We start from the raw sequence: 21,444 nt of genomic DNA on the forward strand, positions 1-21,444 counted from the left end.
CACAGCTAATTTGGCAATTTGTTTTACATGACTACACATTAGCTGTAATGGGTTTTGTTTTTCTTCTCATGGATGAGGAAGGGAAGGGAGAGAGGAAAAGGATTCAGAACTGAAAATAAAATAAAATTGAATTTTAAAAAAGAACCCACCACCAATTCTGTTTTTGCTTTTAACTTTATTTGGCAAAGCAGCACTGCATAAACTGTTCAGTAACTAGGACACAGCTTACACAGCATGTTAAATTCATATACATTATCAGCAGTGAATTACAAACAGGAAAAACAATACTGAGCTACGAGTCTCCGGTCATTTCAAAAGAGGGAATATATCAAGGGAAACTATGTCAGTTATGTCCAATCTGAACAGCCAAGTGTATAAGAGATATCACCTTTAATCTCTTGAAGTTTCATATATACAAATGCCTGGTTTTAAAGGTAACAAAGCAGCTGATTGATTGTATCTACTACATGCTATTCTATGACACCACGTCAAAAGCTTTAAAAAGGAAGCTCATCTCTATTTTCTTAATAGCATCTAACAATCATCTGAATACAGAAAACCTGATGTTATAAATAGTGTATTAGATGCACAGAAGCAATCTGATCAATGAATATATTGGAGCTAAATTAAGGACCCAAGAAGAGAAAAAAATCACCCCACCCCACCCCCATATCAAAGTCAATATCGGAATTCACAAGCTATGTTTTTCATGATTTGCAGAAATCCCCTTCTGTAAACAGATGAACATAAAATGCAGGCATGTTAAAATTAACAATGCACAAATGTGTATTCTGTGCCTCCCTCTCTACCAGACTGACTCTGTGCTTCTTTAAAAGAACTAGAAACCCACAAAACCACGCATTTTCATGCTGATTATAACAGTGTGACGAAGTTCAAAACAAGATGTGATGCTGTTGGTTTTCAAAAAGCTCTTACAACTGGAGATGAGCAATCCACTGTAATATTATATTCGGGTCAAGTTGATGTAGCTTTTACAATTCATACCTGCAGAAGGGGAAAAAAAATATATGAAGTTACTAATCCCAAAGGGTATGGCAGCCTCATATTTTGGATGCAGTTAATAGATATGCACTAGTCCCCAACTATAGCAAAATGCTTAAAAAAAAAACAAAAACCCATAAGCCTTAACTTCATTCAAGCCAAAGCGAAATGAATGTCAGCAATATCAAACATGCTACTCAGGAGTGAAATGTGAAACTCAAGTGCTTTTAGTCCTATTACTTTTATTATATAGTAATTTTGTTCCCCCCAAGACACTGAATTCAGAGACAATGTGACCATTTTCTGTAGACTATAATCTTGCTGATGACTTTTACTCTAAAAGTGATATCTTGTATAATCAGAATTCAATTAGCCTTTAGTTATTTTAAGTACATTAAATAGATCTTTTTCTAAACTAAGTGTTTTGGAGATTATGCATCAATCATCTGCACATACAATATACCTGTCAGTTATTTCATAAACCTGCAATATACTGTCAGTTGATTTCATAAACCTGCTTTATCAGCTCCAAAAAGAAACCACTCATTCAGCTTCAAACTGTGCCGTCAACAACTGCCAGTGAAAGGAAGGAAGGAATAAAAAATGCAATCTAAAATGGAACTATCAGAAAAGCCTCTCTAAGGACTTTATATTTGACAGATGGCCAAGTGTGACCAGAAAATTAAGATGGCTATTATTTTTAAAGTTTAAATTGGTGAAACAATATTTTTTTATTCGGGGAGGTTTGTTCTACAGAATAATTGTGAAATAGATCAGCTGTGTCAATTTTTTAAAATTTCTTAAATCATGACTGAAAATATTTAAAATGGAAAAAAGAGCTTTTCTTTTATACATAATTCTATTTTGTCTTGGAATAAAATACTAATTATTTGGTCCATAACCAAAAATCAGTTCAAATTTCTGTAGTTAACAATATTCCATTTTTAATGTTTAATACCAGAAGCACAAGATATTTTAAAGAACTGATTTTCATTATAAATAGCTCATTACGTTTATATATCACCACACAAACATATGCATGCAAGCAAGCAAGCATGAAAAAATACTTGAACTTCAAAGAATATATTGCAAATGCAAGGTGAAAGTTGTAACATTCTAGAGACATGCAGAAGCCATCTGAAGATATTCACATTAAGATACTAAACAAATATTAACTTTTTAGATGAACATGCACCAATATTCAAGCTAGTTATACACCTAGAATACTTTATTAAACTAAAAAAAATTCATCCCAACAGTTAACTTTGAAAAAATTAAGCAAATTCTAATTAGATATTAGAAGGAATTCATAACCACTAAAAATGTTTCAATAAGTACAAAACAAACCTGTTAAAACAATACATCAAAATAGCCTCTCTTTTAAAAATAAATTTATATCAACTCTTTTAAAACATTTCAATACTAAAAAATCTCTGTGATACTAGATAGCAGATTTTATTGAGTTACTTGCCACTGTTTTATATACTATATAATCTCCTTGAAGTGATAGATGTGATTATGAGGTATGGTTTTTTATTCCTTCATTAACAGTTTAAAATATTTTCTAAAATGTTAAAGTTTTTTTAAACTGTCACAAATGTAAAAACATACCAGGTTAATTAATTATACCTTGCATCTTTTTGGGGGGACCTTCAAGGTACAAAAAACCCCCAACAATGCAGTATTAAATGTTTTCTAAAAGTCCCATAATCAAAAAGTCATGATGAAATTAATGCATGGAATTCAATGAATTCTTCCAGTCAGAACAATATTTATTCAGGATCCATTCTTTGCAAAACACTGGATGATGCATTGAAATCCAAAAGAAACAAAAGACATTCCTAAATTAAATAAGTATAAACAACAAATGAAAAATTGCTTTCCATCTGGTCAAAAACTTTGATCTATTAATTCTTGAGTACGTTGGAAAGAGTAAATTTTTAGAATAAACACTTGTCTACACTCTATGAATTTCTAACTCAGAGGCAAATCACCATGAAGCACCCCTTAATTTTTCACCCCATATATAGGTCATATAGGTATATGATGATATACATTAACAAGACACCAATTTTGTACCTAGCATGGTATTTTATTTTAAATGTTAATTTGAGAAATGTGTTCAGGTTAAATGTGTTAGAGACTCAACTAGAAAGCCTACTATAATTTGGCACTTTTCTTCTGATACTTACCAAAAACCCAGAGGGCTTCTTTCAACATACAAAGCTTGAATCCATGGTTGTTTTTTTGTTTTTTGGGGTTTTTTTGTTTTTTTTTTTAGCTTGTTTTTCACTATAACTGTATTCCCTACTTACGCATGAGAAATTCCTTGATTTTGGCCTTCCAATAAAGTTACTATAGAGAAGATACTCTCTAGATAATTAAGAATAATAATAGCTGACATTTAATAGCATTTTATAATTAAAATCCTTGACATACATTCTCATTTGATACAATCCACTGAAGCTGGTATAGGAAAAGGGAATAAGTATTCCCTGTAGTTGCTATTATCATCCTCACTTTAAAAATGAGGAAACTGAAGCAAACAGGGTTAAGTGACTTCCTCAGGGTCCCACAACTAGTAAGTGTTTTGAACTCAAGCCTTCTGATTCCAGATCCAGCACTCTATCCACTAAAACCATTAGCACCTCTATAAGTAAAGGGAAGAAATTGGAATTAAGTGCTATGTACAAAGGCACTGTACTGAGCACTCTGCAGATATTACATCTCATTCTTAGATACTATGGCTATTGGGAACAGGTTTACAGATAGGTAAATTAAAGCATCTAGCAAGTAAAGTCAGTACTCTCTAGAATATTCCGTCCAGTTCTTTATTACTTATATGTAAAAGTTTGAAAAAAGATTCCAAAAAACTACAGCACTAAGCTTAAAGAAATATTGGGAAAAAAATGCTAAAGGACCAAATTTCTCATTTGCAGGAGCATGAAGGGAATTAAAAACAACCAAAGTATAGTTATTAACTTTTCAATCTCCATGAAGAAATAGTCTCATCAGAACCACAGCAGAAGCAGCCAATTGTTGTGTGATTATAATAACCAATCTTGGTCTCAGAAAAAAGGATATGCACCTCTCCCCTCCCCTCTTTGTTGGAGAACCATGGGTGCTTAACTGTTTTTCTTGGTTATAAACAGGGAATTTACTAGATCAGTGGGAAGAAGAGGATGCAAATATAGAGAAATGTTTGTAATTTCTTTTTTAAAGCACATTTCTTTTTAAGTCCAAGAACTTTAAAACTTTAAACCAAACAAAAAGTTAAAAAAATTTCACAGTGAAGATTGCTAAATACTAAAGTCCAAAAGAGGTTAACAAGCACTCTTTCTTCAGAATATCTTGACTGTATGACTGTGTGTATATGAGCAGTCTCATCTATATATATATATATATAGATGAGACTGCTTGCTATCTTGGGGAAGAGGGAGAAAAATTTGAAACTCAAAATCTTGAGTTGAAAACATTTTTTACATGTAATTGGGAAAAATAAAATACTACTAAATAAAAATAAAATATACAAGGAACTGAAAAAAAATAATAATTCCCAAGAAATACTGAAACATTTCCATAGTAAGCAAATATACTCTTAATTCTTGAAGTTTAGGATCTTTTAAATAGCAATTACTATAATATCCTACAATTTTGTTATAATCCAATACCTTTCCTTTTATTTAAGTCCTTTAAAATTGGTTTTGTTTAAAGGCCTTCAAAATTATACTCTTTTAAAAAAAACTGTGGTGTCTTCCTTTTAAAAATTCTAGACAGTAAAGTTTTAATTGTGAGTTTCTCCAAGAGAAAAAACTGAAAATTGATTTTGTGACTAGGGAAAAACAAAATTCTACTCATCAAGTTTCAATGATTTAATGAGAGAATTATTTGCATATTTCTCACTGAATGTTATATAGTTGAATTATATACCAGGATCAAATGGAATTGGTGACATGCTCATTTGCATGATTATATGACATATTACTATTAGTACAACTGTCAACAGCAACAAGGCTACTGCTAGAGGTATCCTTTTTAAACCTGGAATTAGAATGACCTGTAGTTCAAGGCAAGATTACTTTAACCATAACCAGGTGAGGAAAACAAAGCAGTTCATGGTGGACTATACCCCATTGTGGACACAGGGAAGATTGAACTAAGCTTTGGCTCATTCCTGAAAACCTGACTAATAAAGTTTTGTAATTGAGAGATTCAACACTGACTCAAACAAAACTGGTTTTCTCTCTCCAAGTCAGGAGTTGAGGAAGCAGGGCTGAGGGGAAAGAGGGCTGGATGAGGATTCAAGAGGCCTGTAATCTGACCCTAATGGATCGTGGACAAATCAATTCACCTCTCAGAAACTCCATTCTTTATCTGTTAAGTAGAGGAAGTCAAATTTATATGAACTACTCAGGATTGTGGTAAAGAATATACTATGCAAACTTTAAAACACCATATAAATAAGTAGTGATTATTATTAAAATGATAAAATGATTAAGTGGTCAAAACCAAAATAACCCACACACCAACTTGATAAAGCCTATTATATTTGATCCCAAAGTTCAACTCTCCTCGTGCTTGACTTCACTATGGCATTTAACTCCAAGGAAATATGAAAGTCTCTAAAAGATAATTGCATAGATCCCATTATGTCACCACATCCCTCCCCAATTTTTCAAAACTATGAGGTAAACAAAAGAAGTACAGACCATGCAATGATTTTTCTCCATTTTTAATGTTACAAATTCATGATGTCATAATGCAGAGGACTACTTTTCAAAGCATGGAGTAGCAGAAAAGTGACCAAAAGTAGCCCGTGTAGTCTAACTGCTTAAAATCCACACCCTTTCACCTTGTACGTGTGGAAGAAGAAAGAGTGGAATTGATAATCACTTCCACCTGGACCACTGCTTCTCTTTATCTGTTAAAGGCACGTATATCACCCCCATCAGAGGCTTCATTTTGACGCTGCCATCTTGTAGTTTGTCATATTGTTCCAGCATCTGATTTCCACCTGCAGGACCAACTGGTAAAATCAATCTTCCACCAGGCTTCAACTGATCTATTAGCTAAAATAAAGTAAAAATAAAGATATGAGTTATATTTGGGACCTTTTAGTCACTCACTTTTAAAAACTGTTCATCTACTATGCCTGTAAGCAAGCACATGATACAAATCACATATTTTTTAAATTATCTTTAAAAAAAAAAACTAATATAGTAAGAATTTTAATTAAATGGTTGTCATTTATGTCAATCAATTCCTTTTAAGGAAAAGCTAAATGTCCTAGCATAAATGACAAAATTATATATCCATGAATCATTGGACAACTTAAGTACTGATCAGTGCTCATTTGAAGTACTTGGAAGCCTTTATCTGAAGGTGAAAGATAGTTCTGGGACCCCAAATATTTGAATATAAACAGAAAAAATGGATTAAATATAAAACTGAAGCTGTCATAGAAACTCTAGTCCCCAAACTATAGTCTTTTATAAAACTGGGCACCTAATGGATTCTGATCAGATTGGAAAGGAACCAAGACAAAGAGATTATGAGGCTCTCTTTGTTTAAATTCTACCTTCCTTCTCTCTCCTTCCATTTTAAAATATTGAAGGAAAATTCCTAAAAAAAAAATTAGGAAAATTTGGACAAAATTAAATTTAGAAGAGGAATTCTTAACCTTTTTATGTAATGAATGCCTTTGGTAGTTTGGTAACGACTACCAACCCTCTTTTTTTCATAATAATGTTTCTAAAAGTGACAACAAAATACACAGTATTGCAACAGAAACTAATTATGTAGAAAAACAGTAGTCAAGATATTAAAATAGACCCCCCCAAATTCAAAACATGCTTTTTACTAATATTTTACACAATACTTCAAATTTCAAAGAAATAAACTATTTAAATATAAATTATCATATTTAAAAATAAAAAAATCATATATTTCACAACTATGCTCGGAAGAAAAATACAAAACCAGACAAAAGATAATAGATACTTTAAAATATAGAACAGACAATTTTAATATCAAATGAGGAGAGGTAGCCCAGTTTAACAGATAAAGGCCTGACCTTGGGTCACAACGAAGTGGGTAGCTATGCAACCATTGGCAATTTAGGTAACTTCCTGATGCTTCCCAGGTCACTCTCTAATAGAACCAGTCGAAATCAAATTGTAATTTCTGCCAATGGATGAAATTTCTTCACTGAGAATTCTCTACCTGGATTAAATTAAATTCTGGCAGTCACACCCCTCTCCTCCACCCCCCCCCAATACACACAAAACTTTTTGTTGTATGTTTAACAATCTATGCAGCTTAGAAGAAAAGAGTTTTGGATTAGGGGGAAAACAAATCTTTGCATTAAAGATTTACAAAAAGCCTGACATCTAAATTCTACAGAGAATGAACACATGCATGACTAAGCTATTCTCTAATAGTTTAAACACCAAAGGATATGGAAGTTTTCAAAAGAGTGCTGCCAACCACCATGTGGAAAAGGAAATACTTTTTAAAAAACCTTTAGTTACAAGAGAAATACAATTTTAAACAACTGTATTCTGCCTTACATCCAAAATTCATAAAGATGGTAAAAGATGGAAGTTTGTTCTGTTGGAGCTCTAGGAAGATAGATAGAACACATTAAAAATATGTGGTAGGTTTAATTAGTAAAACTGTTCTGGAAACAATTTGGAGTTATGTGGGAAAAAATGCACTAAATTGTTCACACCCCTCTGATCCAGTGAGATTTCACTTCACCCCTTATCACAAAAAGTAAGTGACTAAAAGGTCCCAAACAAAACAATATCCATAGTAATACAATACTATGCATACAGTAAGAAGAAAAAAGAAACATTATGCACTTATTTGGGGGGAATGGTTGAACAAAACGTATAGTTATATAATGGATAGAATATTACTGTACTATATAAAGAACCTTAACTAAGAAAATGTCAGAAAAATATAACTTTGTTGAATCAGTAAAGGCAGAGGTAGCAGATCAAAATGAACAACACACACAATGATTGCAAATAGTGTAAATTAAGTCAACACAAGAAGATTGTTAAGACCTTCTATATAATGGCAAATACTGGTTCCATTACTTCACTTAAGCAGCCACCACTTGTAATTCAAACTCTCATCACTTCTCACCAAGGCTCTCACTGACAGTCTCCTTTTCTTTGGGGTATTCCTGTTTCTAGGTTTTCCTCCTTCCAAACCATAATCTAAATATCAAATTGTTAATATTCCCAAGACACTGGTCTCACCATGCTTCCAGAGCTTCATCACATTGTTTCAAATTTATTTCCTATCATCATCCTTCCCCATCCCATGTTCTAGCCGAACAAGTACATGGACTGTTCCCTAAAGTTGGATCTACATTTTGTGTGGCACAGGCTACCTCCCACATTTCTAGAATCATTATCTTCCTGAATTTCACCTGTTGGAATTCCCCAGTTATCATCCCACACACCTCCCCATTCTGGCTCCCCCACCCCAGCTCCCAAATTACTTGGGTATATGTAGAGGGCCACAGACAGTGAGGGAACTCTGGGTGAGGTATAAGACCCTTTCACTTTCAGCCCAGAGGAAACCTGCTGATAATGTCTCATCTCCCCTTGGGGCCTTCCTGAAAAGTGGGGGGGGAAGGGAAGAAGCAAGGCATGACAACTTATGTGTTCTACTTGAAGCAGAGATACTTGCAGTAAAGGAGACATTTGTATATTAATAGCAGGGTGTTTATAGTTAGCACATGTGCGGGGTGCTATGATGATATAATGGTACTATAGTTGGCACATGCTCAGTGTGCTGTGGTGATAATTATACTAAGGTATTTAAGGCTAAAAGAACTTGAAATAGACTCCATATTTGACCATCCATGTGGGTGTCTGCCTCATCACTCCTTCTCTAAGACCAAGGACTCAGGCTGGTCCTCCAGAGAGCTAGTCTGAACAAGTACATTTTGCACACTCCTATGTGGGGTTCTAGAAAGCACACTACAGGTATATATTTTAGTTATATATATGTGGAGTTCATGTTGTTTCCCCTGAGGAAAATGTAAGCTCTTTGAGGAAAGGTAATATTTTTATTTTACCTTTTCGTCCCCAGCACTTAGCAGAGTGATTTGAATGCAGTAAATACTTAATGTTTATTGATTTGAATAGAAAAAAATAAAGAGTGATCATCATCCTTTAGTGTAAGGACTGCACATAAAAATATGATCTCTCTATATGGTGGTTTAACCTACTTTGTAAACATTTATAAATATGCTGTTTCCCCTATTAGACTGAAAGTTCTTTGAGGAAAGGAACTGTCTTTTAAGCCTCTTTGTACATCCCTAGCTGGGGATGTTTATTGATTGACTGATGAAGGAATCATAGATGTGAATGAACACTATGAATCAAATGGAAAAACTTCTTATAAAAGTAGACATTTTTTATTACTTCAACAGAGTATATTTTAATTCATTCATCAAATACATCAAATTTAATAAGTATATTTTACTATGAGGCAAGTCACTTTGAATGATGTGAGTAAAATACAGTCCCTTTTCTCAAGGAGCTACAAAAACATCTTGATAGATTCCCTCAAATTATACATAAGACAAACCTTAGCCCCCAAGCGTGAGGACACAATTGAGAATTGTGATTATAAGGATTGTAAATGTTTATTTGATGTGATTAATCAAACAGGATCAGTTAAACTACCATTAGAATAAATTATTTCCCCCAAATGTGTCCTTTCTGTTGATGGAGGTCTATTCCTCTCCCCTCCCCATCGTCCCCCTTTTTCTGGCACTGCTCATAGCATTTCCTGTCCCTGGCCTTTTGCTAATCCCACTTCCTACATGAAAAGCGCGCCTGGCATTGTGAGAGCTGGCCCCCAAGTTCTATCTCTAGTGTTTGTGCCAGCTGTGTGACTCTGAGAAAACCACCCAACTATGCTCAGTGTGCCAGGACAACACTCTGAGACTTTAGGTTACCAGAGAGCAGACAACGGTCTTCTTGCTGGGGAAGCTCCCTCAGCAATGAAATTGTAGTCTCGACAAGAAACAAAACCACCACAGTCTATCAACACTTTACATTTCTCTGAGGTAAAACAACATATATAATATAAGCAAGTAAAGTACAAGGAAACTTGACGAGGAAGAAAAGCCTGAGGAACTAGAGATGAAGGAGATCCATGAGCCTTAAAAAGTAGAGATTTCTAAAAAGAAGATATGAAAGAACTATCTACTCTAAGATTAGGGTATGGTTTCTGCAAAAGGAGGGCAGCTAGTGCAGAAAAGTATAGCATTTGAAGAATGACTGTTCAATTTTAGCTAGAACAGTTTATGAAAAGGGACAGTATGAAAAAAAGGCTGGAAAATAGATGGGAACTAGACTATAGAAGGCCTGAAATGCCAAGTGAAGGAGTTAATATTTTCTCCTATGGGCAATAGGGAAGAATATGGTCAGGGCTATCTATATGTGCCTTATCTTCCATCTAAACTGTAAATTTCTGAAGGGCAAGTGCCAGATACTTTTATCTTTTCAGCAACCTGTCCAGTACCATGCCCAGCAGATACTGAGATGCAGATGACACTGCAGAAAAAGCTTGAGATCCTGAGGCAGAAATCCTGAGGCAGAAATCCTGGATTCAAATTCCTATCCCTGTGAGCAGCTTGTCAGCCTCAGTTTCAAAGCAGAACAATAAGGAAAGTGTTTTATAAATTATCAAGTACTATGTATAAATATGAACTATCATTATTGCCAAATAGTTTCTGCTGGCATAATCAGAAGTACACACAGTGCTTACAATTTAATCTGCAAAGTCTCCTTACAATGAATGCTAAAGGAACTGTCCCAATTCCTGGGCTATTGTGAGATTTTATCAAATACTGCTTGAAATAAAATATGCGAAGTGAGAGATGGTTAAAAAACAAGTCAATCTTTAATAACATTTCTTCAAGATGAAACAGATAATTAAGTGTTAAATTAATCTATATTTTAAAGACTAAAAAACTATCTTTATAGTAATCTACTAGCCTTCTAGGACCTGTGATTTTATTAATGTGGATAATATTCCCTCCATATACTCAAGTCACAACCTTTCTTCAATGGAAAACAATCTTTAAGAGCTCCTATGGAACAAAAAGTCATCACTTATAGCAAACCCACTGGTGGCAAGCCTCTTTGAGCCTAACTAGCTTGGTCTTCAGATGATAAACAGGAAAATAATCTAATTACAATTAAAAAAAAAAAAAAGGCTTACTGCTTGTGGCACAACTGGAGCTGCAGCTCCTACATGAATAGCATCGTAGGGAGCTTCTTCGGAGTATCCCAATCTTCCATCTCCCACTGTAAGAAAGAACAGTTTCATTTTAAAATCCAAACAAAGAAAGTAATATTATGAACTATGTGTTTAGTATGGTGTAATTTTTAAGTAGATCAAAAATTGGAGGATGGGGGAAGCTCCTCTAGTGAAATCTATCATGCCCCCCTTACCACAAAATGGTATCTTCTATATTAAAACCAAATATATCAGACAGAATTTGTGAGTTTCAGTTCAAGTATTTATCATCAGACCTTTCTTCTTAATCAAAAATGTTCATATGAGTTAGCACATGTTGAAAATTAGTTGAATTTAAATTTATTTTTAAAATGTATGTTTTCTTGACAAAATACTCCTATAACAAATACATATCCATTTTCATCCTCTGCTTTCTCTGCATAATTTGGAATGCCTTTCAGTTTCTTTTATAGCTTTCTCTGACCTATCTTTGTTCAATCATATCCCTCCTCCTCCTCCTCCCCCCAGCCAAATAAAACCAAATTAACAAACCTCTACCTCTGAAATGAATGCCTATCAATTTATGCCAAAAGTTCCTGTAACAGAGTGTGAAGTATATTCTTAGACAGAAGGAAGTGTTTTCCTTTTTAAACCCTTTAAGTCAGAGGAAAAATTACTTCCCTTCAATTTCATCCTCTCTCAAGAAGTAATGCCCATGGTAATAGTTGCCATATTCTAATCCATTGTATCTCCAAATCCAGTTGTGCTCCTTTATTTTGAAGACTACAACCTTCAATTCAGGTTATATTTTATATTTTCATCCTATATGCTTTCTGTTTTGTATATGTATTTTTCCACATTAGTACTTTCTGTCTTAGATTGCAAGTCTTAAATGTAGAGACTGCAAGATCAACATATTTTCCCTTTTATAGAACCTATTATAGACCATGGAGAATTTTTCTTGATGATGATACTAATACAGGCATTTAATGTTTTACTGCATAAATCTAACAATTTAAAATCTCAAAGAATGATGATCTTATGATTCTCTTTAATAACAATAGTTTTCAATAAAAATGTTTTTCTGATGATTAGCCATTTGTGTAGAATAATGAAGTGAAAGACACTGTACTTCCACTTGGATCCTTGTTCCTAAAAAAGTGGTTTCCAATATTATATTTTTATTCACTCAATAACAAACATTAAGAATATTTCAACTGCTAAATAGTACCCAACATGTGCCGATTAATTACATTAACTGGTTCTAAGAAAATTTTAGACACATTACAGAAGTCAATTATATAAAAACAAAACAGTGGACAAAATGACCCTAGAAAGAAAGACAACAAAGGAGACAAAGCCATCTAGAGAAAGAAGCTTAACAAAGTAATATCATAAGATAATAGGAATGGGACTTAGACAATTGGAATTTAGCATGATATGTGTATTTATGTGTTAAAAATGTTAGATAACAGTGTTCAGTGCTATTCAGAGGATGTTGACAACTATGTTTTTCTCCAAACAAGGGTGGGACAAAAAGACCATACAACCATAGAATCACACTTAGAGCTCAAAGAACCGAAAGAGATCACCGAATTTAACTTCTTCATTTTACAAATGAAAAACTGAGGCCCAAAGGAGTTAAGTGACTTGCCCAGGATCACACAGCTAGTTTCTGAGACAAAATTTCAAAACCAGATCTTCTGACTTGAGTGCAGCATTTTATCTGCTGAAGTCAAAGAAATGTCTCTCAAGAGTACAGAGATAAGTCTTCAAAATGAACACAATAATCAAGGCAAACAAGGTCATATGATTTAATCTATTTAAATAACAGAACTCAACCTGACTAAATCCTAATGCTTATTATTCTGTCCTTAAATCTCTGTGGCCAATGGCAAAATGATGGAAGTTCCTGGGTTTTTTTTAAACTTTTTTTTTTTAACTCTAGGAAAAACATAATCAAAACTAGATTGAAAAGATAACTAAAAGATAGTCATTATAAAACTTGGTATTAAAACTAAAATGAATGCTTCTAAACAAAGGTAAGTAGAATTTTCCCTCTCTCTAAACTTATTTAATCCAACCCCAAAGTAAATTTTATTTTAAAAATCCTATCTGCCTACATATATCTATGCAAAAATTTCAAGTTATAGTAAATTACAAAAATATTCATTATATTTCTCTTATACTCACCAACCAGTTTGACTCGTCCTGAAGACAAAAATGTTGGATCATCCTTTTTGACGTTACTTATTGAATCATCTACTAACTCCTTGATATGATCGATTCCTATGACTTTTCCAGTAGCACCAACCTAAAAAAAGTCATTTGGTAGCTTATTGTATTTTTTTAGTTTTTTTGAAATGTCAGTAATATATTATCTTATCCAAAACTTTTCACTGTTGTGAGAAAAATCAATTATAGTTTTTCTATGACAAGGAAAAACTTCACAGAATTTTTGTGCACACCTGACTCAATCTTTTTTGTGGCCAACTTCTCTAAAAAAAAGTTTTAGTTAAAAAAAAAAGAGTGAAATAACTTTAATTAAAACCTTCAAATGTACAAAGTTATTTTCCTCTACTTTGATTTTGAGTACTATGCACTATTAATACTCAAAAAAAACCCCAAAAAACCTGCACCTTGCTTCTTTTAAGAATTGAATTTAAATGCTGTAATAGTATATACAAAAAAAATTTCATTCACTCAAAAAAAATGCCCAAACGGTCTATTCAGACTCCAAAGGGCCCAGGCAAAGCAAATGACATTAAGCCTTTTCCAACTTTCCTGCCAATTCTTCCCCTTCTCCTTGCCCCCTCTCTTCTGGGTAGATTTTGACTCACTAACCTCCCCCTCCTCCTCACATACTAGAAGATTTTCTGAGAGGAGATTTGGACTTCTTCTTGGCTAGATGGTCATAGCTATACCCCTCTTCTCAGTCTAAGTGGAACAAAAATCCTTAAATTGAACATTATTTTAAGCATAGAATGTATACTCCACAAATGCTCCAAAAGACACTTCAAGTTTAATCTCTGCAGGTGAGTGAGAAAAGAAACGGCCATCTGGATATAAAAAAAAGGTAAAGCAAAATCTGTCAACATATTTTCCTCCTATTATGTGACTTACTGTCACCTAGTCTTTGTCCTTAACTCCTATTACATTTATTGTTGGCACAGTTTTCAAAAAAGAATCAGTAGGATTAAATATTCTAAAAATTCCAGCTCTGAAAAAATCTTAAAGATATTCTTAAATTAAATAAACCATAAAAAGTAATCAAATCTACTGGTGACCACACGTTTTACAAAGGAACCTCTTTATGATGTGGTGACAAAGCTAGAGCCAAGAAGATCCCATAAAGGGGCTCTCTTTAAAATGCTGATTATGCTCAGATTTTGCTTTTTTGATGGCAGCTAAAATTGAAAGAGCTAGAGAAAAGTATATCTGTGTGTAGATTAACCCACCATTTCCACTTGGTCATAACAATTCATTTCATATTCACCCAGATAACCCTACATATATAAAACAGAACTTCAAAGTGAACAGAAATCATATAATAAACTGAGTTCAAATCCTGCCTGTGATACACATTGGCTGTTGTGACCCAGGAACAAGGCACTTTACCTCTCAATTCTCTTGATAATTCTCTAAGGCCATGGTGGCAGAGAAGGTGCTGACCTACAATGGCAGAAGTTCCTTGCCAGAAGCTTCCTGGTGATTCCTCACCAATGTGATTTCCTCACCAATGAAATCACAGATCCAGTCCCTATTAAAGTTGTTATTAATGGGTTAACAGAGAGATAATGTAAATCTAAAATTAAGTTAAGCCCCAAGACATAGGAAATGAAGGTCAAAAAGAAGGTGCTCCATTAAATGTCAATCAAAAACTACAAATGCAAATTTACTTCTAAACTGCTGACCAAGATGAAATGACATGTAAACAAAACGTTGGTGCCTACTTCTCCAAGATGTATAAGAAAAGAAAAGTAAGGTTATTATCAGTATTTTCCTGTATTATCCAGAAAAGAGGGTGCCCTGAACAGCCAAGCAAGTATATCATCATGTATGGCCAGAAAAGAAAGAGCTCTCAAATAAACAGAAGCTTGTTGATGATATTCCTTAAAAACCATCCAACCATCAACTCTACATTGATCAAGCAATGTTCTGTTTATAATCAGGATTTCAATGTAAAGTTCTTTACTAAGGAATAGAATGAGTGTCTAGTTGCATATTAGTCTTTCTGGCACTTACTCCTGCAGTTATAAAATTAATTGGCATTTTGATTTGTAAATTATTTTTTGTTGTGTTGGTTAGTGTGTATCCACTGATATCTGGAAGAATGAACAAAAGATCTAGACCACAAGACTAAAAGATCAAACCATCACACCATCAACATACAGTATTCCAAAAGGTACTGATCTCAAACGAGATGACAACTACCCTCATCTATCACCCCATTATATTTCTTTTAAAATTTAGAATATATTTTCATGAATTTTTGTATTATCCTCATAAGTATTTAAAATCATTGAGGATAAAAACCATAATCTGTGTAGTTCCCCCAGAGTACTGTGCACATACATGTAAAACTTACATAAAACTTTACAAATGTATATCTTAAATTTAGTTAGATTATAAATCATATATAGAAACTTAACATAGAAATACATTGCTATGCCTTCCCTAAATGACTAAATTATCAAAGATTATGTCAAAGGACAAAATTTAAAGAAAGAGAGAGAATCAAGTTGAAAAAGTATGCTGCCATCCAAGGACAGCCTAAGTAACAGAAGGTTCATCATCGGGTAAAGAATATTTTGGCCCAAAACCTTAAGAAACAGTCCTTACAGGTATTTAGGGACTATACAGTGCACACTTATGAATACTTAAATGAAATCATGAAATTATCTTTATCACTAAAGTTCAGGATCAGAACAAAAATGAAATTTCTTACCATACGGGCAAAGCAGGCAGTAAGGATTCCACTTCCAGAACCAACATCAAGAGCTTTGGCTCCATCATGCAATTGATCAAACAGAAGTTCTAGAGCATATGCATGCTAACAAAGAAAAATGGAGATGATGTAAAATAGTTACAATTCATTTTGATTATTTTTTCCTCACTATTCCAAATATATCAAATAGGTTTTAAATAAAAAATTGGTCAAACTTCTTCCTTTTTCCTTTAAAACACATTTTTAATTTTTATATTACAGAACATTCTGTGATCACTCCCCACTTTGTGAGAGGTCTCTTATAACAAGTAAAACAAGTAAAAATATTAATATAGTGACTGCATCTGGAAAGTGTGATATTTCATTTCTGCAGCATATTTCCACCTTTCTTTTTTAAAGTAACTTAATTTTTTTTAATTAACAGAAATCTATTTTTTCACCCTTCCATTCCCAATCCTATTGGGAAACAAAAGAAAATAAAGCAAATTCCTTATAATATACAACCAAAGCAAAGCAAATTCCACCAATGGCTTATACAACAAAAGTATTAATGTCTCATCTCAAATCCATCACTTCTCTGTAATAATTTATTTCATCATCAATCCTCTAGAACTGTGAACAGTCATTGCACTAATAACACTTCTTATAGCTTTCTATGTTGTTTATCTTCATAATGTTGCTACATAAATTATTCTTCTGATTCTGCTCATTTCATTCTTCCTTAACTTAGAAGTCCTCAAAATTCTATATTTATGTAATAATGATGCTATATTTCTCAACTTTTTACTAAATATATAGAAAATAATCCTCATTCAGTTATTTTGATTCCTCCATTAAAACAAAGGGATTCAGTCATTTCAGATCTGTGGCTTGTATACTACTTCTAAAATGTATGTGCATGAAGTAAATATATGTAAATCTATAGAGAGAGAATGCAATTATTGTGCTGATTATTCTCAATTTTTCCCTTTAGATTCATATTAAAAGCACTTTCTTCGTTTGAAAATTTGTGACTTAGAAACAAACATCTTAGAAGTTATCTATAAATTACTAAACGCTGTTACTTTAAGAAAAAAAGGGAATCAGGATTAATTAAGGACTTACCATGTATGTGCCAGGCACAATGCTAAGGATTGAATTTTAAAAAGACAGACAAAATCATGTTCCCTGACCATGAGGGCTCATATTTTAATGGAAAAAGCAATATGTAAAATAATTAAGGACATATAAACAAGAATTACAGAATAAATGGAAGCAGTTTTTTAGGGGAAGGCTAAATAATTAGTGCCTAGGAAGACCTGGAAAAGCATTCTAAAATTGAAGTCAGAAAAACTAAAAGGCAGATGTGAAGGGACAGCATACCAAGAATAGGGGTCAGCCAGTAAAAAGCCAAAGAAATGGGAAACAGATTATTGTATCCAAAAAGCTGCAAGTAAGATCAGTGTCACCGGATTGCAAAGTATGTGGAGTATAAAATATAAGAATCCTGGAAAAGAAAGGAGCTTTGAACAACAAAACTTATATTTGATCCTGGAGGTAGTAGGAAGCTATTGAAACTTATGAGCATAGAAATGACATGATTAGACCTACGCTTTAGAAAAAAAATCACTTTGATAGCAAAATAAGAGAGAAAGGACTAGTGTGAAAAGAAAAACAAGGCAAGAAGACCAGTCGTAGTTATTTCAACAGTTCAGATAAAAATCATGGCCTACGTGACTAGGAAGATAGCATTTTCTTTTACAGTAAATATAGAGATTCAGAAAAAGAGAGGGTTTAGGGGAAAAGATGAGTTCCATTTTGTAAATGGTGAGTTTGGGACATCTAAATCTGAATTTATAAACAGTGAGTTTGGGACATCTAAATCTGAAATGTCCAGAAGCCATTGGTGACATGAGACTGGAACTTAGGAGAGGATATCTAGATCAGGATTTATCTCCAGAGAGGATAAATTTCCCTAATGAAATAACTGGATGAGATTATTCAGAATAGAATTAAAAGAAAAAAGGACCTAGGACAGAGTCTTGGGAGATCAACCACAATTAGCAGAGGTAATATGAAGGAAGAGATCAGTCAATCCCTTCTACCCCCCTCCAAAAAAAAGATAATGAAATGTGAGACAAATAGAAAACCAGGAGAGAATAGTATTATGAAAGCTTTCTGAGAAAAGAGTATCCAGAAGGAGACGGTAATCAACAGTGCCAAATGCTATAGAGATGTCAAGGATGAAGTAGAGAAAATGTCATCATATTTGTCAATAACAGACCATTGTTAACTTTGAATAACGGAGTCAGAAGCCAGATTTGTTGAAGGTTTAGAAATTAGAAGAAAGGAAATGGAAGCACCACTTGTCGGTAGCTTTCTCAAAGGTTTAGACATGAAGAAGAGAAGAGACATAGGATTGTAGATCATGAGAATGGTAGAATCTAATGAGGTTGTTTAAAGACAGGGAGATATACTCAGGAGTACTACATTCTGACTGCCTCTATTTTTTCAAAAGCATTTACTCATTGCTATTTTTTAAAAATTAGCACTTAATTCAATTAACAAAAATCTAGTATAGCTGAAGTGTAGCTAAAAACCTCTGGACAACATTCTTCATGATGGCTTACGTCCATAATTTTCAATAAATATAAAATAATATGTGCAGACATGTCTTATTGAAGAGATCTAGTCTCAAAGTCAGGAAGGCCTGGGTCATAAGTGAGCCTCATAACTCTTGGCCAGAAAGTCATTAAATTGCAGAGAAGGTGCTGATCTATATTAAAGGAGGGAACAAAATCACAGATCTAGTACTTATCCCTGTATCTATAAAAGAATAGAAAATAATTTCAATTTCTCAAGTGAACCTTAGATTTCTTATCTTCAATATATGTTTGATAACACTAGAATTTTGTGTTCAATATTACAGGTAGTCAATAAACACGCATTGACTAATTATGCCACTACTAGATGAACAGTGCATCTTAATCATATTTTGGTTCATTTTGAAATGACATTTAGGCATAAATATTACCTTCAGGGGGTCATATAATAAATAAATCAATGAAGTTCAAGTTAATAGATTCTAAGTAACTAAATGTCACCCAAAAAAAAAAGAAAATGGAAGCTTTACAAGTAGGAATGCTTTTTTGGTTAACAATGCTACAGGCTTCAGAGGCACTGGGTTTTGAAAATATAACTAAAGGATGTGAGAAGGTATTTTGAAAAATAAGCTATTATAATAAAAAAGAAAAGAAAAGAAAAGAAAAGAAAAGAAAAGAAAAGAAAAGAAAAGAAAAGAAAAGAAAAGAAAAGAAAAGAAAAGAAAAGAAAAGAAAAGAAAAGAAAAGAAAAGAAAAGAAAAAAGAATAGTGCTAGGAGGTTAAGTCATTTGTTCCATGAACAGATTACTCAATTAACACAGATAATTACAAATAGACTATAGGTATTCTATACAAGTACCCAGTAGGGTAGTAGAGACCAATAGCTGGACAATAAACCTTTCCTTAAGGAAATATTGCAACTCTCCCATGCTGAAAAGCAGGCATATTTAGGCATTTCATTTTACGTACTATTTTGAGTTCCTTAGCTAACTTCTAAAATTTTGCCCTTTTACTATAGTTATGTCTTTAAACTTAAGTGATGAGTATCTGAACTTTATCTTTAACTTGAGGTACTGCTTCAATATAAAATTTGACTATATATCAAAGTAGGATTTTTCTAAAACAAGAGTGTGCACAAACACACACACACATAGCAAAGGACACAAATTAGAAAGTACTGAACCACTTGACACAGGTCCTCTCTGAAAGTGAATTCCCCAGAATAAGGCCCATTTTACAAGTTAACATAATTTGAATAATTGTCTATAAACTTATACATATATATATATATATACACACATATACAAGAGTGACATAGAAAAGTAACGAGTAGTTGACCCCTTCCCAATAAAATATTTTCCTGACAAAAATATAAATTATACAGATATCAAATTTTTATAAATTATTTGATCGGTGATACAGTGGATAGAGCACCAACCCAAAGTTAGGAGGACCTGAGTTCAAATCTGACCTCAGACACTTAACACTTCCTGGTTGTGTGACCCTGGGCAAGTCACTTAAACCCCAAATTTGATAATTACCCTACCCTTTCCACTAAATCACTTCTAATGAACAAACAAACATCTCCTAAGTGCCTACTGTGTGCTAAGCACTGTACTAAATGATAGAGTTATAGAAGCACACACACAAAAAAGAAATTATCACAAAGAGCTTTATAAGGGAGAGAATAAGTAAACATGTAAAAATACAAGATTGTACCAGAAATCTTAGTTCAGTTTTAAGCTGTTGTAAAAGCAAAATATAAAATGAATAAATGCACGTGTGTATATATATAATACACATATATGTATATATATAAAAAGATATATGCACAAAAAGATACATATATGCATAAACACAACTAAATTATGTCTCTAAATATAAATTATGCAAGTTTTTGCATGAGGGCTAAAACCAAAAGTTCTAATAACTTATTTTTTTTTAATGATGTGATACTATTAACATGTTATTTCTATTTCTATTACTATTAACATGTTATTTCACATAACAAAAATTTTTAAATTAATTCTCCTCAAATCAAAAACACTAAAAATAGTAAAATCTAAGTTAGCTCATTTGCAAAGATGATCAAATTTAAACTTACCATGTGTGGAGCACTGATTGTTGCTTGGAAACCTGTAAAATAAGGAGAAAACTCTATTTTTATGTTGAATTACAAAAAATAATAGCTTAAGACAGAAATTTGTTTTTCTTGTCTATCCATTTTTGTTACAAAGGCTTGGGCATTTTTTTCCCAATTCAATGACGGAGATGGAAAGAAAAAAAAATTGTTAGTTGAAAAAATTTAATTTTTGAAAGTAAAAATAATACTTGGCTCAAACAATTCTTTCAGTTTCTGCAAATAAGCACTTAAATTTTGTTTTTCTGTCCTTGGGAAAGAAATTTTAACTATTTACTGGGTAACTGTTCCAGAAAACAACTTAGCAGAAATTAACATAAGACAAATCTACATTCTGATTGGTTACCATGATGACAAATGAAAACAATTTCACTGTTCAAAAAATTATCCATTTTTGCAAAGCAAAAAGAATTTTTTTGCTTACTTTTCTCTCAAAATTACAAATACTGACTTAAATGACTACAAATCACTGACCAACTTTTCCAGACTCAACTCATTTC

At 33.0% G+C, this 21,444-nt stretch overlaps 1 protein-coding gene across 2 annotated transcripts in view; it reads right to left on the bottom strand.

Annotated features, from left to right (window-relative positions):
- Positions 1–155: 155 nt before the first annotated feature.
- PCMT1 (protein-L-isoaspartate (D-aspartate) O-methyltransferase) overlaps positions 156–21,444 on the bottom strand; it is a 42,476-nt gene continuing 21,187 nt past the window's right edge. Inside the window, exons 3-8 of one of the 2 annotated variants that reach the window (XM_074309572.1) lie at positions 20,909–20,940; positions 16,223–16,327; positions 13,468–13,588; positions 11,257–11,342; positions 5,902–6,071; positions 156–1,005 (exon numbers count right to left, since the gene is read on the bottom strand). In XM_074309572.1, coding sequence (XP_074165673.1) covers positions 993–1,005; positions 5,902–6,071; positions 11,257–11,342; positions 13,468–13,588; positions 16,223–16,327; positions 20,909–20,940 — 527 coding nt within the window. In that variant the 3' untranslated portion in view covers positions 156–992. Of the gene's footprint in view, positions 1,006–5,854; positions 6,072–11,256; positions 11,343–13,467; positions 13,589–16,222; positions 16,328–20,908; positions 20,941–21,444 lie in introns of both variants that reach the window. The other variant, XM_074309573.1, reaches the window with a different exon arrangement.

Source organism: Sminthopsis crassicaudata, chromosome 4 (assembly GCF_048593235.1).
Source record: "Sminthopsis crassicaudata isolate SCR6 chromosome 4, ASM4859323v1, whole genome shotgun sequence".
Taxonomy (NCBI): Eukaryota; Metazoa; Chordata; class Mammalia; order Dasyuromorphia; family Dasyuridae; genus Sminthopsis; species Sminthopsis crassicaudata.